The sequence below is a fragment of the Hyperolius riggenbachi genome, chromosome 7 (genome assembly GCF_040937935.1).
Source record: "Hyperolius riggenbachi isolate aHypRig1 chromosome 7, aHypRig1.pri, whole genome shotgun sequence".
Lineage (NCBI taxonomy): Eukaryota > Metazoa > Chordata > Amphibia > Anura > Hyperoliidae > Hyperolius > Hyperolius riggenbachi.
Genome location: NC_090652.1, coordinates 213,906,601 through 213,923,535, shown reverse-complemented (window position 1 = coordinate 213,923,535; position 16,935 = coordinate 213,906,601). Strand labels below are relative to the sequence as shown.

General features: G+C 40.7%; 1 protein-coding gene across 4 annotated transcripts in view; it reads right to left on the bottom strand.

Moving 5' to 3' along the window:
* Window positions 1-5,379: 5,379 nt before the first annotated feature.
* The window catches only part of CFLAR (CASP8 and FADD like apoptosis regulator), a 94,230-nt gene continuing 82,674 nt past the window's right edge, over window positions 5,380-16,935 (bottom strand). For all 4 annotated transcript variants that reach the window (XM_068245151.1, XM_068245147.1, XM_068245149.1 and 1 more), the window contains exons 7-10: window positions 16,022-16,059; window positions 9,610-9,694; window positions 7,285-7,801; window positions 5,380-5,544 (exon numbers count right to left, since the gene is read on the bottom strand). In XM_068245151.1, the coding sequence (XP_068101252.1) occupies window positions 5,421-5,544; window positions 7,285-7,801; window positions 9,610-9,694; window positions 16,022-16,059 (764 nt within the window). In that variant the 3' untranslated portion in view covers window positions 5,380-5,420. The remainder of the gene's footprint in view (window positions 5,545-7,284; window positions 7,802-9,609; window positions 9,695-16,021; window positions 16,060-16,935) is intronic.

Sequence of the window (16,935 nt, the reverse complement as noted above, 5' to 3'; positions counted from 1 at the left end):
ATAACTTATCAGCACTCTGCAATTAAAAAATTACCAAAAAGTAGATGAAAAAGTACTGTCAAAAGTATTTTCTTGCTTGTTAGTGGCTTAAAAGGAATTTTTTGACAAGGTGTGAAAATATCAAACTAGGAAAAAACAATAATTGAATAGACCATAGTGCCTTGCTCCTTGGAGTTTGTTCTACTTTGTCGCATTACAACAGATAATTAAAGTGAATGGGAACCCCCCCCCCCCAAAAAAAAACAACAACCAGATCCTTACCTAAGGAGAGGGAAGGCTCTGGGTCCTATAGAGCCTTCCTGTTCCTCTCTCAGTCCCCACGTTCCAGCGCTGGCTCCCCAGCAGCAGGATTCAACCAATTGGTCATTGTGATAGAAACAATAACCCCAAAACAAAAATCCTTATTGTGCATTGGTATTCACACATCAAAGTCAATACCTGGTTCCTCCAGGTATTCTGGTTTCCTCCCACATCCCAAAAACATAGAGGTAAATTAATTTGGCCTACCCCTAACATTGGCACTAGACTACGATGGACATATGTGGATGGTAGGGATTAGATTGTGAGCTAATCTGAAGCACAGTTAGTGAGAAAACTATATATACTTTGTAAAGCACTGCAGAAAAAGCCACTATATAAATACAAAATAATAATAAATAACTAGCCTATTCCAAGACATTTAAATGTTTCCTTTTAACCACTTGCTGACCGCTCCACGCCTCTTGGCGTGAACGCGGTGGCAGCCACAGGACCGATCAACACCAATTGGCGTGAAGTCCTGGGAACTCTGTGAAGTCCTGTACTCTGTGAAATTTAAAAAATATGGGAGTTTTTTTAATAGCCCAACTGAGATTAAAGGCTATTTACAACTCTGAACTGTGCGAGGGATCCTTGCTCTTCAGGTTTTAGAGCAGGTTTATTAATACAGACACCATGTGACACTTTGATTAGGAAAACCAATCAGTATGCAACTTCTGAAGGTAACTTGCTGGACTTGATCTTATTTACTGGGTTTCATAGCACTTTAAGTGAATACAAATGTACTTATAACTGTTCTGTTTTTATGTGTTTTCTTTATACATAAGGTATTTTCTACATTTGACTTCACCAACTAAGAATATTTTTAAGGTCATCACATAAAATCCAAATGAACATCCATTTTCATTCCAGGTTGTAAAGCTACAAAACAGGACAAACACTGGGAATGAAAACTTCCACAAGGCACTGTATGTAACATGGATATACATTTTTAATAAACAATATAGCTGCCTAAATCTACATATAATTAGCTGCCTAAAATCTACATATGAAAAATAGTATAAATATTCTTTAAAAAGGCTATAAATACAGTTTAAAAATGGTAAGTAAAATGTAGGAAACTTGCTTATTACTGACACATAGCTTCTTTACAAGGGTATGATAGTGTCTTAGGATTTGTAGCCTATAAAAATACCAAACAAGCACTGTGGAAATTGAGTGTAGTGTGAAAAAGTTTTGCCTTCATGATCTAGTTAGTCCAATCTGAAATACCCCTAGGACCTGCAGTTTTCATTTGATCACTCTAAGGCCTTGTACACATTAGGGATTGCCAGCGCAATCGCAAGCACTGAGCGCTTTTGTAGCGCTTTTGTAAGTGCTTTTCCCAGCGATTTCTGAGCGATTTCCAATTTTTATAAGCACTTTTGCTAGGCGATTTGAGCTTTTCTCCCTGCAGACAAACAGGATGTGAACTCTTTGCCCTGCAACTGAATAGCTGTAATTTACTTTCGGAAGAAAAACGCTCCGAAAATAGCTTTTCCAAGTGCTTAGCGATTTTCCTACACCTTCTATTGAATCGCAGATGCTCAGGAAATGGTACAGGACCCACGTTTGCGAGTGGAAAGAAAGCTCATCTCTCATGTGAAAACACTCACATTGAGAAACACTGCTCAAGCGCTTTTAAAAATCGAAAAGCGCTCATAGTGTGAACAAGCCCTAAGAGGATCACTTCTAAGAGGAGGAAGAGTCCTTAATTAAAAACATTGCATTGTTCCTCCAGCAGATGGCATGTTTGAGTCAACTGTGATACTATACTGCATCTCTCTCAACGCAAATCTCTTAATAGTCGTTTTGCTGGGTGTAAACATAAAAGCCAAGTAATTACTAAACAGAGTGGGGTTAATTGACGCATTTGGGACCGCAGTCTTGGGCCCCTTTAAGGACCAGAGCCTTTTTTTTTCAATTCAGCACTTCCTGATCACTGATTGGCTTACAGTGATCAGGGGGTTAGGAGCCAATGAAAGGGGTCCAGATGTATGGAAGTCAGCTCTCAGACAGCTGAGTTCTGTGGCGACGTGGACACGCGGATCAAGTCCCATGTACGGGAGCCACTGTTTAAACACCACATCAGGCTTTTGCAAGAAAAACAGTTTTAACCTAAGGCCCATATACACTGACAATTAATGTCACCTGACTGGGATCGGGAGCCAATCCCTGAGGCGACATTGCAAGGCCAAAGCTGCGTAGGCATGTTGGTTGCTTTGCAAGTGAGTGCCGTGTTCTGCATTCACCAGGGGGGTTGTGGAGAAGCACAGGAGTTAGGTTGCATGGGAGGACGGTGTAAGTGGGGGTGAACAATAATATATCCGATAGCTCAACTGAAGTAGTCATCAGGCAAATTGCTGGTCGTGTGACCGGGGGGCATGTGGGCTGCCATACACAAGCTGGATTCTCAGAAGAGGCAGTCGTTATTGGCCGACTTGGCCAAGTTTCATCTGGCATGTGCACAGGCCTTTATTTTGCTGGGCTCTGGCTACAACCACATTAATTATTGTATGTAAATAAAGGGTAAGGGTGCTTAATGCTGGGAATACACGTTACGTTTTGCGTGTTCGATTCGGCGTGCGATTAGCCATTCGATTTGCTGCTCGATTCTCTTGTCTTCCACTCGTTTTTCTTATCTTTTTTTCCCTTCATTTCTATGAGAAATCGAGCGGAAAAGAATCGAGCGGAACATCGGACATGTCAGAATTTTATCATCAAAGGCATCTATCGGAACGATTCTTAGCAAAAAACGTACCGTGTATTCCCAGCATTAAGGACAGCTGACAGATTATTTTCCTCTTAAAGGACTTACGAATCCAGACATAAAAAAAAAAAGATCAGTATCTGTATGTTTTTTTTGTACCATACAGGACGTCATCTGCGCCCTCCCTTTCATTCCCGACCACACCGCACGGGTCGTGTTATTTTCCCCACCAAAGATGGCCGCTGAGCTGAGCTGCGGCTGCGCAGTACACATACAAGCGAGTGCGCCTGTGCAGCTCTCAGTCCTCCTCCAGCCCCATCCTTGTTCCCCGCGTCCTCTTGTGCTGCCGTATAGACGGGGCTGTAGGAGGGCTGAGAGCTGCACAGGCGCACTCGCGTGTATGTGTACTGCGCAGCCGCGGCTCAGCTCAGTGGCCATCTTTGGTGGTGGAGGGCGCAGATGACGTCCTCTATGTTACAAAAAACATACAGGTACTGATCTTTTTTTTTTATGTCTGGCCTCGTAAGTAATTTAAGCAATACCAGTTGCCTGGCTGTACTTCTGATCCTCTGCCTCTAATACTTTTTAAAGTTAAATATTAATTGGGGGGCGCAAGAAAATATAGAGGTATCTGACACCCTTATCAGGGGAGCCGCTTTCCATATAAAAGGACATAAAGATAGAAAAGACTATGGAAAGCGTCTGCTAGCCAAGATCAGAACACCTGATCTTCATGCTCATTCTCCCTCAGTAACCCAAAGGTAGATACTTATCTAGGTAGAGAAAAGCCTCTGGATAGTCTAGAGGCTTCCTGTGCTCTCAAACATTGCTGCTAAAATATGATAAGTTAAATCTGGCAGTGAAGTCTGATAGTATAGTTGTGTTTTTACACTATAGAAAATATAAGTTCTTGAAACGAAAAAAAAAAAAAAAAAAAAACTTGAAACGAAAATATAAGTTACAATAATATTAATGCTTTCTACTACAAAAAGTTTTATTCGTAATAAATAAATAAATAGAAACGTTACTACAGAACTAAATAATTATTTAGATACTGGCTGTAAAAAAAAACAAGGAAACTTCTGCCTGGGGTTATACAGTATTGTTACATGAACAGCATTATCTAGTGCAAAAAACGGTGAGCGAGAAAAAATATAACATTTATATATTTAAAATATTGATAAAATATAGAAAGGTTTTTTAAGCTATATGCAAGTGGTATTTAGTCATATGAAAAAAAACAAAAACCTTGCCTTGTGTACAGAATAATCCTATTAAGGTGGGCATACACATTGGTTTTTCGCGTCGATTCCCAGCAGATTCAATCATTCTGCTTGAAATCAGTCCCCAAGATACCAGCCCAATCGATTATTCAATTGCTTTTGGCTGAACATCGATTAAATTGGTCATTTGCACCAGACAAAAGATATTGGTTGGCGGCTAGTCGAGAGCAGCGGCAGATCAATGGCCTATTTTGCTGCACTGCATCGAACAGTGCAACACTGGGGTTCAATAGATTTATAATATATTTCATGCTGAAATCTATTACACATCTATGTCTAGTTTGTGTAAGTAAATGACTGGCTCTAGAGCAGGCTTTCTCAACCAGGGTTCCTTGAGTACTCTGCAGGGGTTCCTTGGCATTTCCACCATGGTGGCGGAAGTATAATAGAGCACATCAAAAATAGGGATACTGTAAAAAGAAGCACTCAATTTGGGGTCAAAATAATAATGAGCACATTAATAAAAAGCACTAGAATAAGGAGACATTGTAATGAAGGTCACTGTAATAGGAGGTAGTGACAAACAGCAACACCAGCTTTCAAAGACCATGCCAGGGGATCCTTGAGATCCAAAAATTACTTGCAGGGGTTCCTTGAGATCCAAAAGGTATTTGCAGGGTTCCTCCAGGCTAAAAAGGTTGAGAAAGGCTGCCGTAGAGTCACTTAAAAAAAGCATAAGGGTACTTTCACACTATACCTCTTGTGTTTCGCAACCTAAAAAATAAGATAACAACACATCAGTGATGAAAAGCCGCATCACACGTTGCCACTTTGATGCATACAGTGCAGCATACAGTCCATAAACTCATGTTTGCACCGTAACCACATACGTCGGCCAGTAACGCGCAGCATGCGTGTGTTGACCCAGCGTGGGAGCGCCATTGGAATATAAGATTATATTGTCTGTTGAACTGCAACAAACATGGGGCTTGATTCACTAAAACGTGATAACTGCTATCACAGCAATTATCACGCAATCTGTGCGCACAGAGTTACTTTGCGTGATAAGCGAAGGTTTGCGCGCGATCACATGCAGTTTTCACATGATAAATCTCCTGTAGCTTACTATGATCAATCTGTCCCATTAAGAATAGGTGAAAATATATATTTATTTCAGAATGAGTAGAATTTTAAGCAGGATGAAGGAATAGCTTCTTTGTGAGAGTATGCTGCAGCATTAATGAGTATCCTCTTTGCTTATTGTATATGATGCGATTAAGTTCTGTGTGAATCTCTTGTATGTCCTGGTGTTTCCTGCAACCAAAACAAACAGAAATCTTGTTAGTAACATTATAGTCTGTATTCTCGACAATGCTGCCCACTAGGAATGGTCCATGAGATGCAATTCATTCTGAACTGATGCAGGATTGTGACAATTTGTGTATGCAGGTTTGTGAAGATTGAAAATGAACCGACTGAATCCCACCAAGGTGGAATTGGACTTTTCATTTTAAAGCTGATAATCCTGCATTAACTCTGAATTTGCATCTCATTGACCATCGCTACTGCCCAATGAATAAGTGACTGTATCTGTATAAGGGCCCATTCACACTTGAGCGTTTTGCCGACGATTTCGGCAAAACGCTCAAATGCTAGCTCTTTTGAAAGCGCTAGTGTAATTAAACCCTATGGGCCCTTTCTTACTTGCACAATTTGCGCTAATCGCCGCAAACTGCCCACAATCGAAGCGCAAATGCGTCACCTGCACCATTTCCTGGTTTAGCGTTTCAGTGCTATAGAAGCGCTAAACACGATCGCTGAAAAATCGCTGCATTGTTCAGTGATGTTTCCACTGAAAAATCACTCATGCATTTTTTTTTGCTTTCATGTGTGAATGGGCCCTAAAATCAAACTGACAAGCTAAAAAAAAAATACAATTTCTTGTGATCGTTTTTGATCAAATGCAATAATTTTACTAATGGGAGGGCTGGAAAAATTTGATTGCATTAAATAGATTCAACCATTATATATATTCAAATGATCACCTTTTTTATATGTCTATGCAAAAGTTTTAAGTCAATAATTTAATAAGATAGCAATGAAACCTATATATGTGTGTGGCCAGCATAAGAGACTGGTTTCAAAAAAGTCTGTTCAACGATAGATTGCACATCTCTGTAGTCTCAGGTGCCGGACCAACAATTTTAATAACTCTATATTATTTAGTAAATCCCACTGAAGGTCCACACACCACTATCCATCCAATCACTGAGGATCATTTTGGGACTACATAAGATACCCTTTGTCAAATCACAGGACAGAAAAATACTCATGTATGCATTGCTTAGGGCCTCCAGCAGTCACCCATGCCATCCCGGAGGGATGCTCCGGGTGCGGAACTGCTCTGACTCAAGCTACATACACATGGAGGGAGCTCGGATACCGATCCCATCAGGGCAACATAGAAGCGACGACACTGTACACAGCTTCTGGCTGAAGATACGCATGTTGCTATGCAGGGGGGTTGGAGGGACTGTTGGACAGGAGTATCCTGGACCCGGTCATTCATATGACAACGGTACCTGTTCTTGCATCACTTAAAGGGGAACTGAAAAGAGAGGTATATGGAGGCTGCCAAGTTTATTTCCTTTTAAGCAATACCAGTTGCCTGGCAGCCCTGCTGATCCTCTGCCTCTAATAATATTAGCCATAGCCCCTGAACAAGTATGCAGCAGATCAGGTGTTTCAGACTTTAAAGTCAGATCTGACAAGACTAGCTGCATGCTTGTTTCTGGTGTTATTCAGATACTACTGCAGAGAAATAGACCAGCAAGAAATAAATATGGCAGCCTCCATATACCTCTTACTTCAGTTCCCCTTTAAGAAAATGTTCAATTTAACTGTTTTAATTTAATTGTTAAATGATTCCAGTTATTTAAGTTCATTAGTAATGTCATAGTTAAAATAAAATAAAACAATTCACATTACTGTACCAAATAATTCACAACAAATAGTTTGAGCCATGCATACTTGGTTCTTAAAGCTAAGCATTACCTTCTTTTTATGTCACTTAGTAACTCTATAAGCGTGTCCAGGTACAAAGAAGGGCTCCCCGAAAACCTCTGAAGTTCCAGCTCATTTACTTTACAATGACTGGAAAAAATGTCTGCTTCATTGGGTGTAGTTACAGAGCTCCGTCTCCTCTCTTCTCCTCCTTCACTGCAGATGGGACCATCAGTTTCCAAGAGATTTTCATCTTGCTCCACTTCGTAGTCGCAACTTAAATAGTTTTGCACAAAGAAAAGTTTTGGTTTTCCAATTAGATTTGGACATGACTGTCCAGTGAAAAAATGTGTAATATTTTGTAAAGAGAGGCCGGGCGTGCAGCCGTCTAGGAAGAACAGAGATTCTGTTTGCCCCCGGCTGATGATGATACATACAAACATATCATGATGTCTGTGCTGTTCCATGTTAGCAACGTCTCGTAGTATCTCCTTAACTTCCTGAACGCTTTTATGCGTGTGACATTGGACACTGAAATGGAGGCATCGGAAGGCACGTTCCAGCATTTCTGTAGGAAAATGTAAAAAGTCACATTAAATAGGACAGCTGCAAAAAGATATTGTACATGTATACATCCATGATAAATTTCCACTTTCAGCCGCCGCGTATCCTTGTTCTAGCGCCCCACTACGTAGTTGTAATGTCACAGATATGTAGTGCGCCTGCGCAGAGCGCTTCTGGCCGCGCGAACATGGATGCACATCGCCGTGCAGCACCTGCACAGTCATCCCCAAACCACCCAGACCGGAGAGTAAGTTCGGAGAGTCCGTAGGCTGTACCGTAGGGGAGTTTTTTTTTTTAAATTTTATGTTGCACTAAGGTATCCTTTAAGTAGTTCAGAAAACAGGACTGTATTGGACCCAAGATGGGTCAAATAGGTCAGAGAAGCTCTTTTGCATAGATAACAACTGAAGTTTTTTTTAACTCTTTCTGCAAAACAATATGATTATTTTCTTTGCTACTAATGCTATTTTTCTTAGCTGTACTACACATATAATTCATTATCTCATATATTTATTTTGGCTTCAGGTTTGCTTTAAGTGTAATGCTTGATCAGTCAGTTTGTCGTATTGTTTTCTAGGAGTAAACCATGACTGGTCCACTCGCCACATTAAAATAGTAACAAGTGATCACATTTTTATGGGTTGAAGGTGTACCAGGGCCTAAACTTCACAGAGGGCTTTCTGCACACTATGGAGACAAAGTGATTACAAATGATCCAGAAGTTAAAGATAGTCAGAGAAGCTCAAGCGTCTACTTGATGCAGATCAGATGTTTGGCGTTTGACTAAATTTGTTTCATGCTTCTTTCAATTTTTTGATTCAGGCACTACTGATGCATGAAAGATCAGCAGAGCGCTAGGCAACTGGTATTCTTTAAAAGGAAATAAATATGGCAGCCTTCATGTTCCTCTCAGGCATACCGGTTAGTTGAGACTTCTGGTTGCCTGAGTTCCGGATAACCGGAACTTTGCTGTACAATAAGATAAAATGTACAAAGGTCAGTATTCCAGATGTGGCCTTACTAGAGAGTTAAACAGGGGCAATATTATGCTAGCATCTCAAGTTTGTATTTCCCTTTTAATGCATCCCAACATTTTGTTAGCTTTAGCTGCAGCGGCTTGGCATTGAGTACGATTATTTATCTTGTTGTCGATGAGTACTCCTAAGTCCATTTGCAAAATAATGGAACTAACTAAATGTTGAAACACCCTGTATGATCAGTAAGGCTACGTTTACACTGGAGCGTTGCAGGGTGTTGAGTCAGACAATGTAATTGCATTGCTAACATAATGGTATGTTCACATCAGTGTATAATAATGTGTTGCGGTGGAACCTGTCAGCACAACGTAAGGTATGCTGTGCGATATTGGACAGCATGTTTACAGTTGCAGTGAGACATACTTTTCATTGACTGTATGCGTCGCAATGCTTGAGTACCACACAATGCAACTTTTGCAATCTGGCATCATTCTGTTTTTACAGGACAACACCCCAGTGTAAACCTATGCTATACATTTCACAGGCAGTCAGTCCTCCCGTAGAGTCTTTCACAAAATTCCCTGCCGGTAAAGTATTCACAGGGCCTTACTTGTTCCACATTTTGTTATGTTACAGCCGTTTTCCAAAATGGATTACATTTATTTATTTTTTGGAACTTGTGTCACCTAAGATACCATTTTGCTAAATTGGATAGGTTCACCGCTGTTCTCAAACTTTAGTAAATAATATTTAATTTAATATGGAAGACCATGAAACATGCAGTTACATTTTCCTGTATCTGCATCAGTACATCTAGTAAATTAAAGTCACTTACCTGCATCATTTCCCACACAGTCAATGATTAGGCAGAAGCCCATTGGTTCATGTCTAACAGGATACCGATCATCCATTACTTCTGTCTGTAGAAACATAAACCTACCGTAAGTCAGAGAATCCCAAAAAGTCATAAAGGAAAATATTTTCTCTCAATGAAAAAAAATAAAAATATTTAATTTAAAAATGAAATAGGTTTACTGCAAATTACAATCAGCCTTAAAGGGAACCTGAAGTGAGAAGCATATGGAGCAGGGCATATGGAGGCTGCTATATTTATTTCCTTTTAATACCAGTTGCCTGGCTGTCCTGTTGATCATCCTTTTCTCACTAATGTCTGAATCACACATCTGAAACAAGCATACAGCTAATTTTGTCAGCTACCTCTGATCTACATGCTTGTTTAGGGTCTATGGCTAAAAGTATTAGAGGCAAAGGATCAGCAGGACTGTCTTGCAATCTTCATTGTTTAACCACTTCAGCCTTCAGTCGTTTTCACTTTATGCTTCCGAGCAATGTTCACCTCCCATTCATTAGCCTATAACTTTATCACTACTTATCACAATGAACTGATCTATGTCTCGTTTTTTCCGCCACCAATTAGGCTTTCTTTGGGGGGTACATTTTGCTAAGAGCCACTTTACTGTAAATGCATTTTAACAGGAAGAATAAGGAAAAAACGGAAAAAAATCATTATTTCTCAGTTTTCGGCCATTATAGTTTTAAAATAATACATGCCTCCATAATTAAAACTCAAGTATATTATGTGCCCATTTATCCCGGTTATTACACCGTTAAAATTATGTCCCTATCACAATGTATGGCGACAATATTTTACTTGGAAAATAAAGTGCATTTTTTCCGTTTTGCATCCATCACTATTTACAAGCTTATAATTAAAAAAATATATAAATATTTCATGTTTACATAGATATTAAAAAAGTTTAGACCCTTAGGTAAATATTTATGTGTGTTTTTTTTTTTAATTGTAATGTTTTTTTTTTATTTATTAAACATTTTATGTGGGTATTTTTGGGAGGGTGGGATGCAAATCAATTTTTTTTAGGACATATTGGTCTATTTTTTTATTTTTTTTTTGCATTTTCCTGCAGTTAGCTTTTTGGCCACAAGATGGCAGCCATGAGTTTGTTTACAATGACGTCACTCTAAGCATAACACGGACGCTTAGAGTGACGCCGGGGGAAATAGGAACAGAAAAACCTCAGCTTCCGTGCGAAGCTGACGGTTTTTCTCGGGGGGAGAGCAATCAGTAAACGGGCTCCATAGCCCGATTCACTGATTGCCTGGCTAGCGAACCGCGGGCTGGGAGTGCGCGTCCACGATCGGCCGCGGGGGCGCGTGGCAGCGCACATGGCCTCCTGGGCGTAGCTAGTACGTCCAGGAGGCCAAAGTAGTTAAAATTAAATAACAATGTCAGCCTCCTCCATATCCCTCTCACTTCATGTTCTCTTTAAAGCATACATGTCAAACTCTGGCCCTCGGAGCCATCAGATTTAGTGGTTTCCCCACTTTGCATTATGTTTGGCCCACTCTAGGCCACCGGAGAAGCTATATTGGAGGGTAAGCTCTAGATCACCAGTGATGCCATTAGGGGAGGAGGATAGCACTAGACACCAGGAAACTGTATAGGAGAGGGAAGGGGGGCAATAGACACCAGGGAACTGTATAGGGGAAGGTGAGGCCACTAAACACCAGGAAACTGTAGGGGAGGGAGGACCACTAAACATCAGAGAACAGTATAGGGGTTGGAGGGGGGCAGTAAACACTAGGGAACATTATAATAGACAGAGGTGGCCACTAGACATTGGGGTCGGCCCGCAACTTGGTCCCAGAGTTCAATTCGGCGCCACTTTGTATTGGAGTACGACACCCCTGCTTTAAAGCATACCTGAACTGACAAAAAAAATATAGACCTAGATATCTCAGTCAAACTTCTTATGCCCCTCTGTTCCTGCGCTGTGACCCTTTGAAAATATATGACAATGCTGTTGAATATGATGCTAGGGGCTGCACTCTCCTCAGTGTACAAACGTGGCCACAGTGTGCAGGTGCAAAGTACATCCTACGCCTGCACTGTAGCACCAACCTGCTTGTGCACAGCTTTTTCCTCTGTGCCACTAGGCAGGCGCAAATCCTAGTGATGCCTGCATGGTCTGGCCATGCTTGTACATGGAGAGGAGTGCAGGAGCAAAGAAGAAGAGGTGGCAGCAGTGGATTCAAGGAGGATCAGGGAGGCCCCTGGAAAATCCAGAGGCTTCCCTCTAGCGATGTAAGAATTTCGTCTTTGGGGGTTTAACACTTCAGATTTGCTTTAAATTGTACCTGAGACGGGGGGGGGGGGGGGGAGATTTAAAAAAAAAATTACACATACCTGGGGCTTCCTACAGCCCCCTTGAAGCTTATTGCTTACTATTCCTCCTGCGCTGCCTGGATGCTCTGCAATTCGCCCTCCAGAAGTCCTTCAGTCGGGGCCAATCAGCACAGGCGCAGTCCAACCGCATGCACTCCACTTTTGTGCTCCTGTGGGCGATGGGGGCACACAGGCGGACGGGAAGTGATCAGCCTGGAGGGGGCTGGAGGAAGCTTCTGGTATGTATCATTTTTTTAAATCCACCCTTCTTAGGTACACTTTAAGGTGGCCATACACAACAGCATATTTAATATTTTTTTCGGATTTCAAAATTACGATCAATTTCTCCATTTGATTTTAACTTTTGAAAATCCTTACCGATGTATCACACACATACGTTCAATAGTACCTCAGTTATGAAACGAAATATTAAGTTGATTGGGTCTATACATTGAGATACTTACAATCTATCCTACACCATTTAATCTTCTGAAAAATGTATCAGAATTTTCTACCACAGGTGAATAGATTTTATATATATATATATATATATATATATATATATATATATATATATATATATATATATATATATATATATATTTTTTCCCTATCTAGTGTTTTGTATGCACTATATTGTATGGGAGAGAGGGGCATTAGTGGCACGGAGGAGAAGAAGGGGGACATTAGTGGTGTGGGAGAGAGGGGCATTAGTGGCATTGGGAGGAGGGGGGACATTAGTGACATGGGGAGAAGGAGATGGGCATTAGTTTCATGGAGGCGGAAAAAAATTCACTACAGTGGCATGGGGAGAAGAAGGGGGTCATTATTTTAGCGGCTAGGAGAGAAGTATGTACAGTATAAGCTGTGACTCTGTGCCTGTACTGTTAGTAAACCAGCTGCAGTGTGCGCCGATCTTTGCTACCTCTAGTATGTACAGTATTAGCGTTTTGTCATATTATCTGTATTTTGGAGGATCCTCTGCCAAATAACATGTATTTTTGGGAAATGCTGTCAGATTACATGTATTTTGGGGGTAAACACTATGGCAGCGCTCAAACTTCCCTGGCAGACCTTTTACACCACTGCTAAGGTCATGTATATTTGGCCCCACCCATGACCACACCCACATTCTGTTGCGTGGTAACACCCATTTTTTTGACGGGAGCCCCGCCTGCCAGCCGTTGAGCCCCCCAAAAAATCTGAAGCTAGAGCCGCCGCTGATTTGAAACAACAACATAGTACATGCTGTTCATGAGTACATGCTGTAATGATAGAGACAAATAACCTCACTGCTTATAGAATATGCAATCATGCAATAGAATTGTTTCTGTGCTCAGAACTTCCATCACATTGCACCTTGTGACTCTGAGAACATTCCCCAGGCCTGACTGATACTAAAAATTTTGTGAGCTCAGATATATACACATAGCTAGTTTCATTTCTTCTGAGTAGAGCAGCTGAGGTGTGGGTGTAACATAAGCAGGAAGCTGGAAATCCCCAAGCTCTGTAGTACGTAACTTTCAGAATCTGGTATGCATTTCCATAAATTAGTTATTGATAGGAATCCTAAATACTGTAAGGTTCAGATTAGGTTCAATACTATTCAATGTATTTATTAATGATATAGTAGAAGAAATAAAGAGTATCTGCCATCTTCACAGATAATACCAAACTCTGCAGAATTATCAACACTAAACAGGATAGTGACATATTAATACAGGATCTAGATAGCATGGCCATATGGAAAGGAACAAAGTAGGACTATCCACGAGGCCACCTAGGCAAGTGCCTGGGGCCTAGTCAGTGTCAAGGGCCCCAACTGCCGCCTTCTCAGAACCCTCTCCATATCATATTACCAAAAGGACCACAAGTGGGAGCCAAAGCTACTATGGTGTCCATGGACCAATTTCCTCCTAATCCATCTCTGGGAAGGCATATAGCAGATAAAATGTAATGGTGATAAATGTAAACCTTGGACGTACAAATGGTAGAGCATCATATAATTAAATGGCATAGAGCTGGAAGCATTAGACTTGGAGAATGATTTGGGAATAATGGTTAATAAGTTAACTAAACACATTCAATGCCAAGCTGGAGCTAAGGCAAATTAAATTCTGAGTTACATAAAACAAGATGTTTGTGTGCTAAATCACTTGTGAGGCCAATGGACATGCTAGAACAGGTACAAAGACAGTCTAAATTAATCAGTGGGATGGAAAGTCTCACTTATAAAGAAAACATGGACAAACTGGGCTTAATTAGTCTAGAAAAAGAAATATGACCGAGAGGAGACCTAATTAACATGTATACACACATCAGAGGGAAATACAGCTTAACAGATGAGCTTTTTGTCTCTAGGATTGTACAAAGGACATGGGACTTGATCTATCTGCATATGGAAGGAAAACATTTTTGCCATTGATTTAGAAAGGTTTTATTTACGGTAAGAGAGGTTAAATTACTGAATATCCTACCACAGGAGGTAGTTATTGTTGTTTAGTCGCTATTCAGTTACGTCAGACTCCATGGACCATAGCATGTCAGGTCCATCTATCCTCTGCTGCCTCTGGAAGTTTATCCAGGCTCATGTTTGTTGCTTCCATAATACTATCTAGCCATCTCATTTTCTGCTGTCCCCTCCTCCTTTTGCCCAGAATTTTTCTCAACATCAGCGTCTTCTCCAATGATCCTGGTCTTGTCATTAAAAGCTTGATTCACAAACCAGCGGTAAGTATACCGCACACAAACAGCGCAAGTTAATATAGCGTGTTATATCAATGTAGCGGGGGGAGCAGGCATGTATAGCAAGCAGTTCAGATTCCCACTGCTCTGTCCATTCTTTTCCGGTCCCCTCCATTATCTTGTAAATGCCGTCCAAAGCTACTTTTGGTTCGGCCAGGTTGGTGAGCAGTGCGCAGGTGCTGCCCGGCGACGCATATTTTTTAATGTTGAGCCTTATGCCAACTTTTGCACACTCTTTCACCCAAGAGGGTTCTTAATCCTCCTTCACTTTCTGAGTTGTATCATCTGCGTATCTGGGATTATTGATATTTCTTCCAGCAATCTTAATTCCAGCTTTTGCTTCATCCAGTCTGGCATTTTGCCTGATATACTCTCCGTATAAGTAAGATAAATATACAGCCTTGTCCTTGTCGTACTACTTTTCCGATATTGAACCCATCATATGACCGATATGGAACCAATCTTGACCTGCATACAAGCTCCTCAGGAGACATGTTAGGTGATTCGGGACTGTCATCTCTTTGGGAACTTGCCATCATTTATTGTGATTCACACAGTCATAAGCTTTGATATAATAAATGAAGCTGACGTAGAAGGGAGACGCTGTGCGTAGCGAATGCTGGACAGATACAATGCTCATCTACAACCAAGTAGCCTGCTCTCTTCTATGGATAGGGGAGAGATGACAAGTCAGTGACATGCGGTGCAGAACAAAAATGCTTATTCATTGTTGCTGATTGATCGTCTCTAACAATGCAAAATGTAGCATTTGTAAATAAGGCTTATGATTGTAACTATTACAACCAAGGCAATACAAAAAATTATTACAGAACCATTGATGTAGAGATCCAGAGATTTACCAGGCTCACAGCCACTGGCTCACTCTGACTGTAGTGGCAATCTCTACTTCCAAACAATGTTCCATTCAGTGTACTGCAGTTAAAGGAGTACTACCTTAAAAGAGAGATTGCTGCCACTTGTCAGTGCAAACAATATTATGTAATCAAAGTTCAGAACAGGCAGCAAAGTGATTGCTGTATGCTCTCTGTCTAGCACAAACTAGCATGAGGAATCTCAAGCACTCTATAGTCATCTGTCATTTCCAAAGCAACCTCAAAGCAATCATTTTTAATGTTTGCCTACCTGTGATAAATTATGTTGATGTATTTATATAGTGCACAGGGAAGGACCCGGTTGGACATTATGATGGAGAAATATCGGTGTGTGACGCATTACAGACAGATAACATACATATTAAACACTCATGTTTCTTTTGAAAGAGAATGTAGAACATCACCTGTATAAATGGTCTTGTTTCCTGCACTGGGGTTGACCCTAGAGGTGGGAAGAAAAGAGAGAGTTACAGTAAACAATTTGTACAAATCTTGTTGAGGCAGATTTACCAAAATAGGTGCAAAAAGAGCATGATCAAAAGTGGATTGGGTACCCAAAGTAACCAATCACGTTTTGCTGTTGCAACAAAAATTCTGCTCTGAACAACTGAACAGCCTCTATTTCAGTCTTCTTTGCTAATTGCATTGACTAATCAGTTTTCCAAAAACTGAGGTTGTGGATACCTTAAAAGTGTTTAGAATTCCAATGACATCATCAATCTAGCCCTACTGTGCTTTCCTAGCACCATGTCTATTGGCACAAATTGCTTCTGTCCCCTACACCAACTTCATAAAGGATAACTAGGCAGCAATAGTAGAGAAGTCAACTACCAATACAATACAAAATCTGGAAGTTATAAGTTTATACCAGCGATTCAACATGACTAAAAAATATACTAAAGAAAATAATATAGACTAGAGTATCACAATGCAGACATGAAATGACATGATGTGAATGGAATGTGGACAGAGTGCATGTGTGTTCACAAGTTATAAAGTGCCCACAGCCAGGAAGAATTGCAAAGGAATCCACATTTCAGAGATTAGAATACTCTTTCATCAAGGTATGTCGTTCACCCCTCCAAAATACTCTACTAGCTGCAGATACTGTAGATGTATGCTACAGGAAATATCATCCCTAAAAAAGCCTCAGTGAGGAGCACAATGTAGTTATCAGGTTGCTGAATCTATGGTTATTTCTATATCACTGCTAGCAAAGTCAAGTTTACCTGTAAACTTTACTTCTGCAGTCCCTTACATCATTTATTTCTGCAGTCCCTTACATCATTTACACACAGTTCTACCTGAAGTGAGAGGG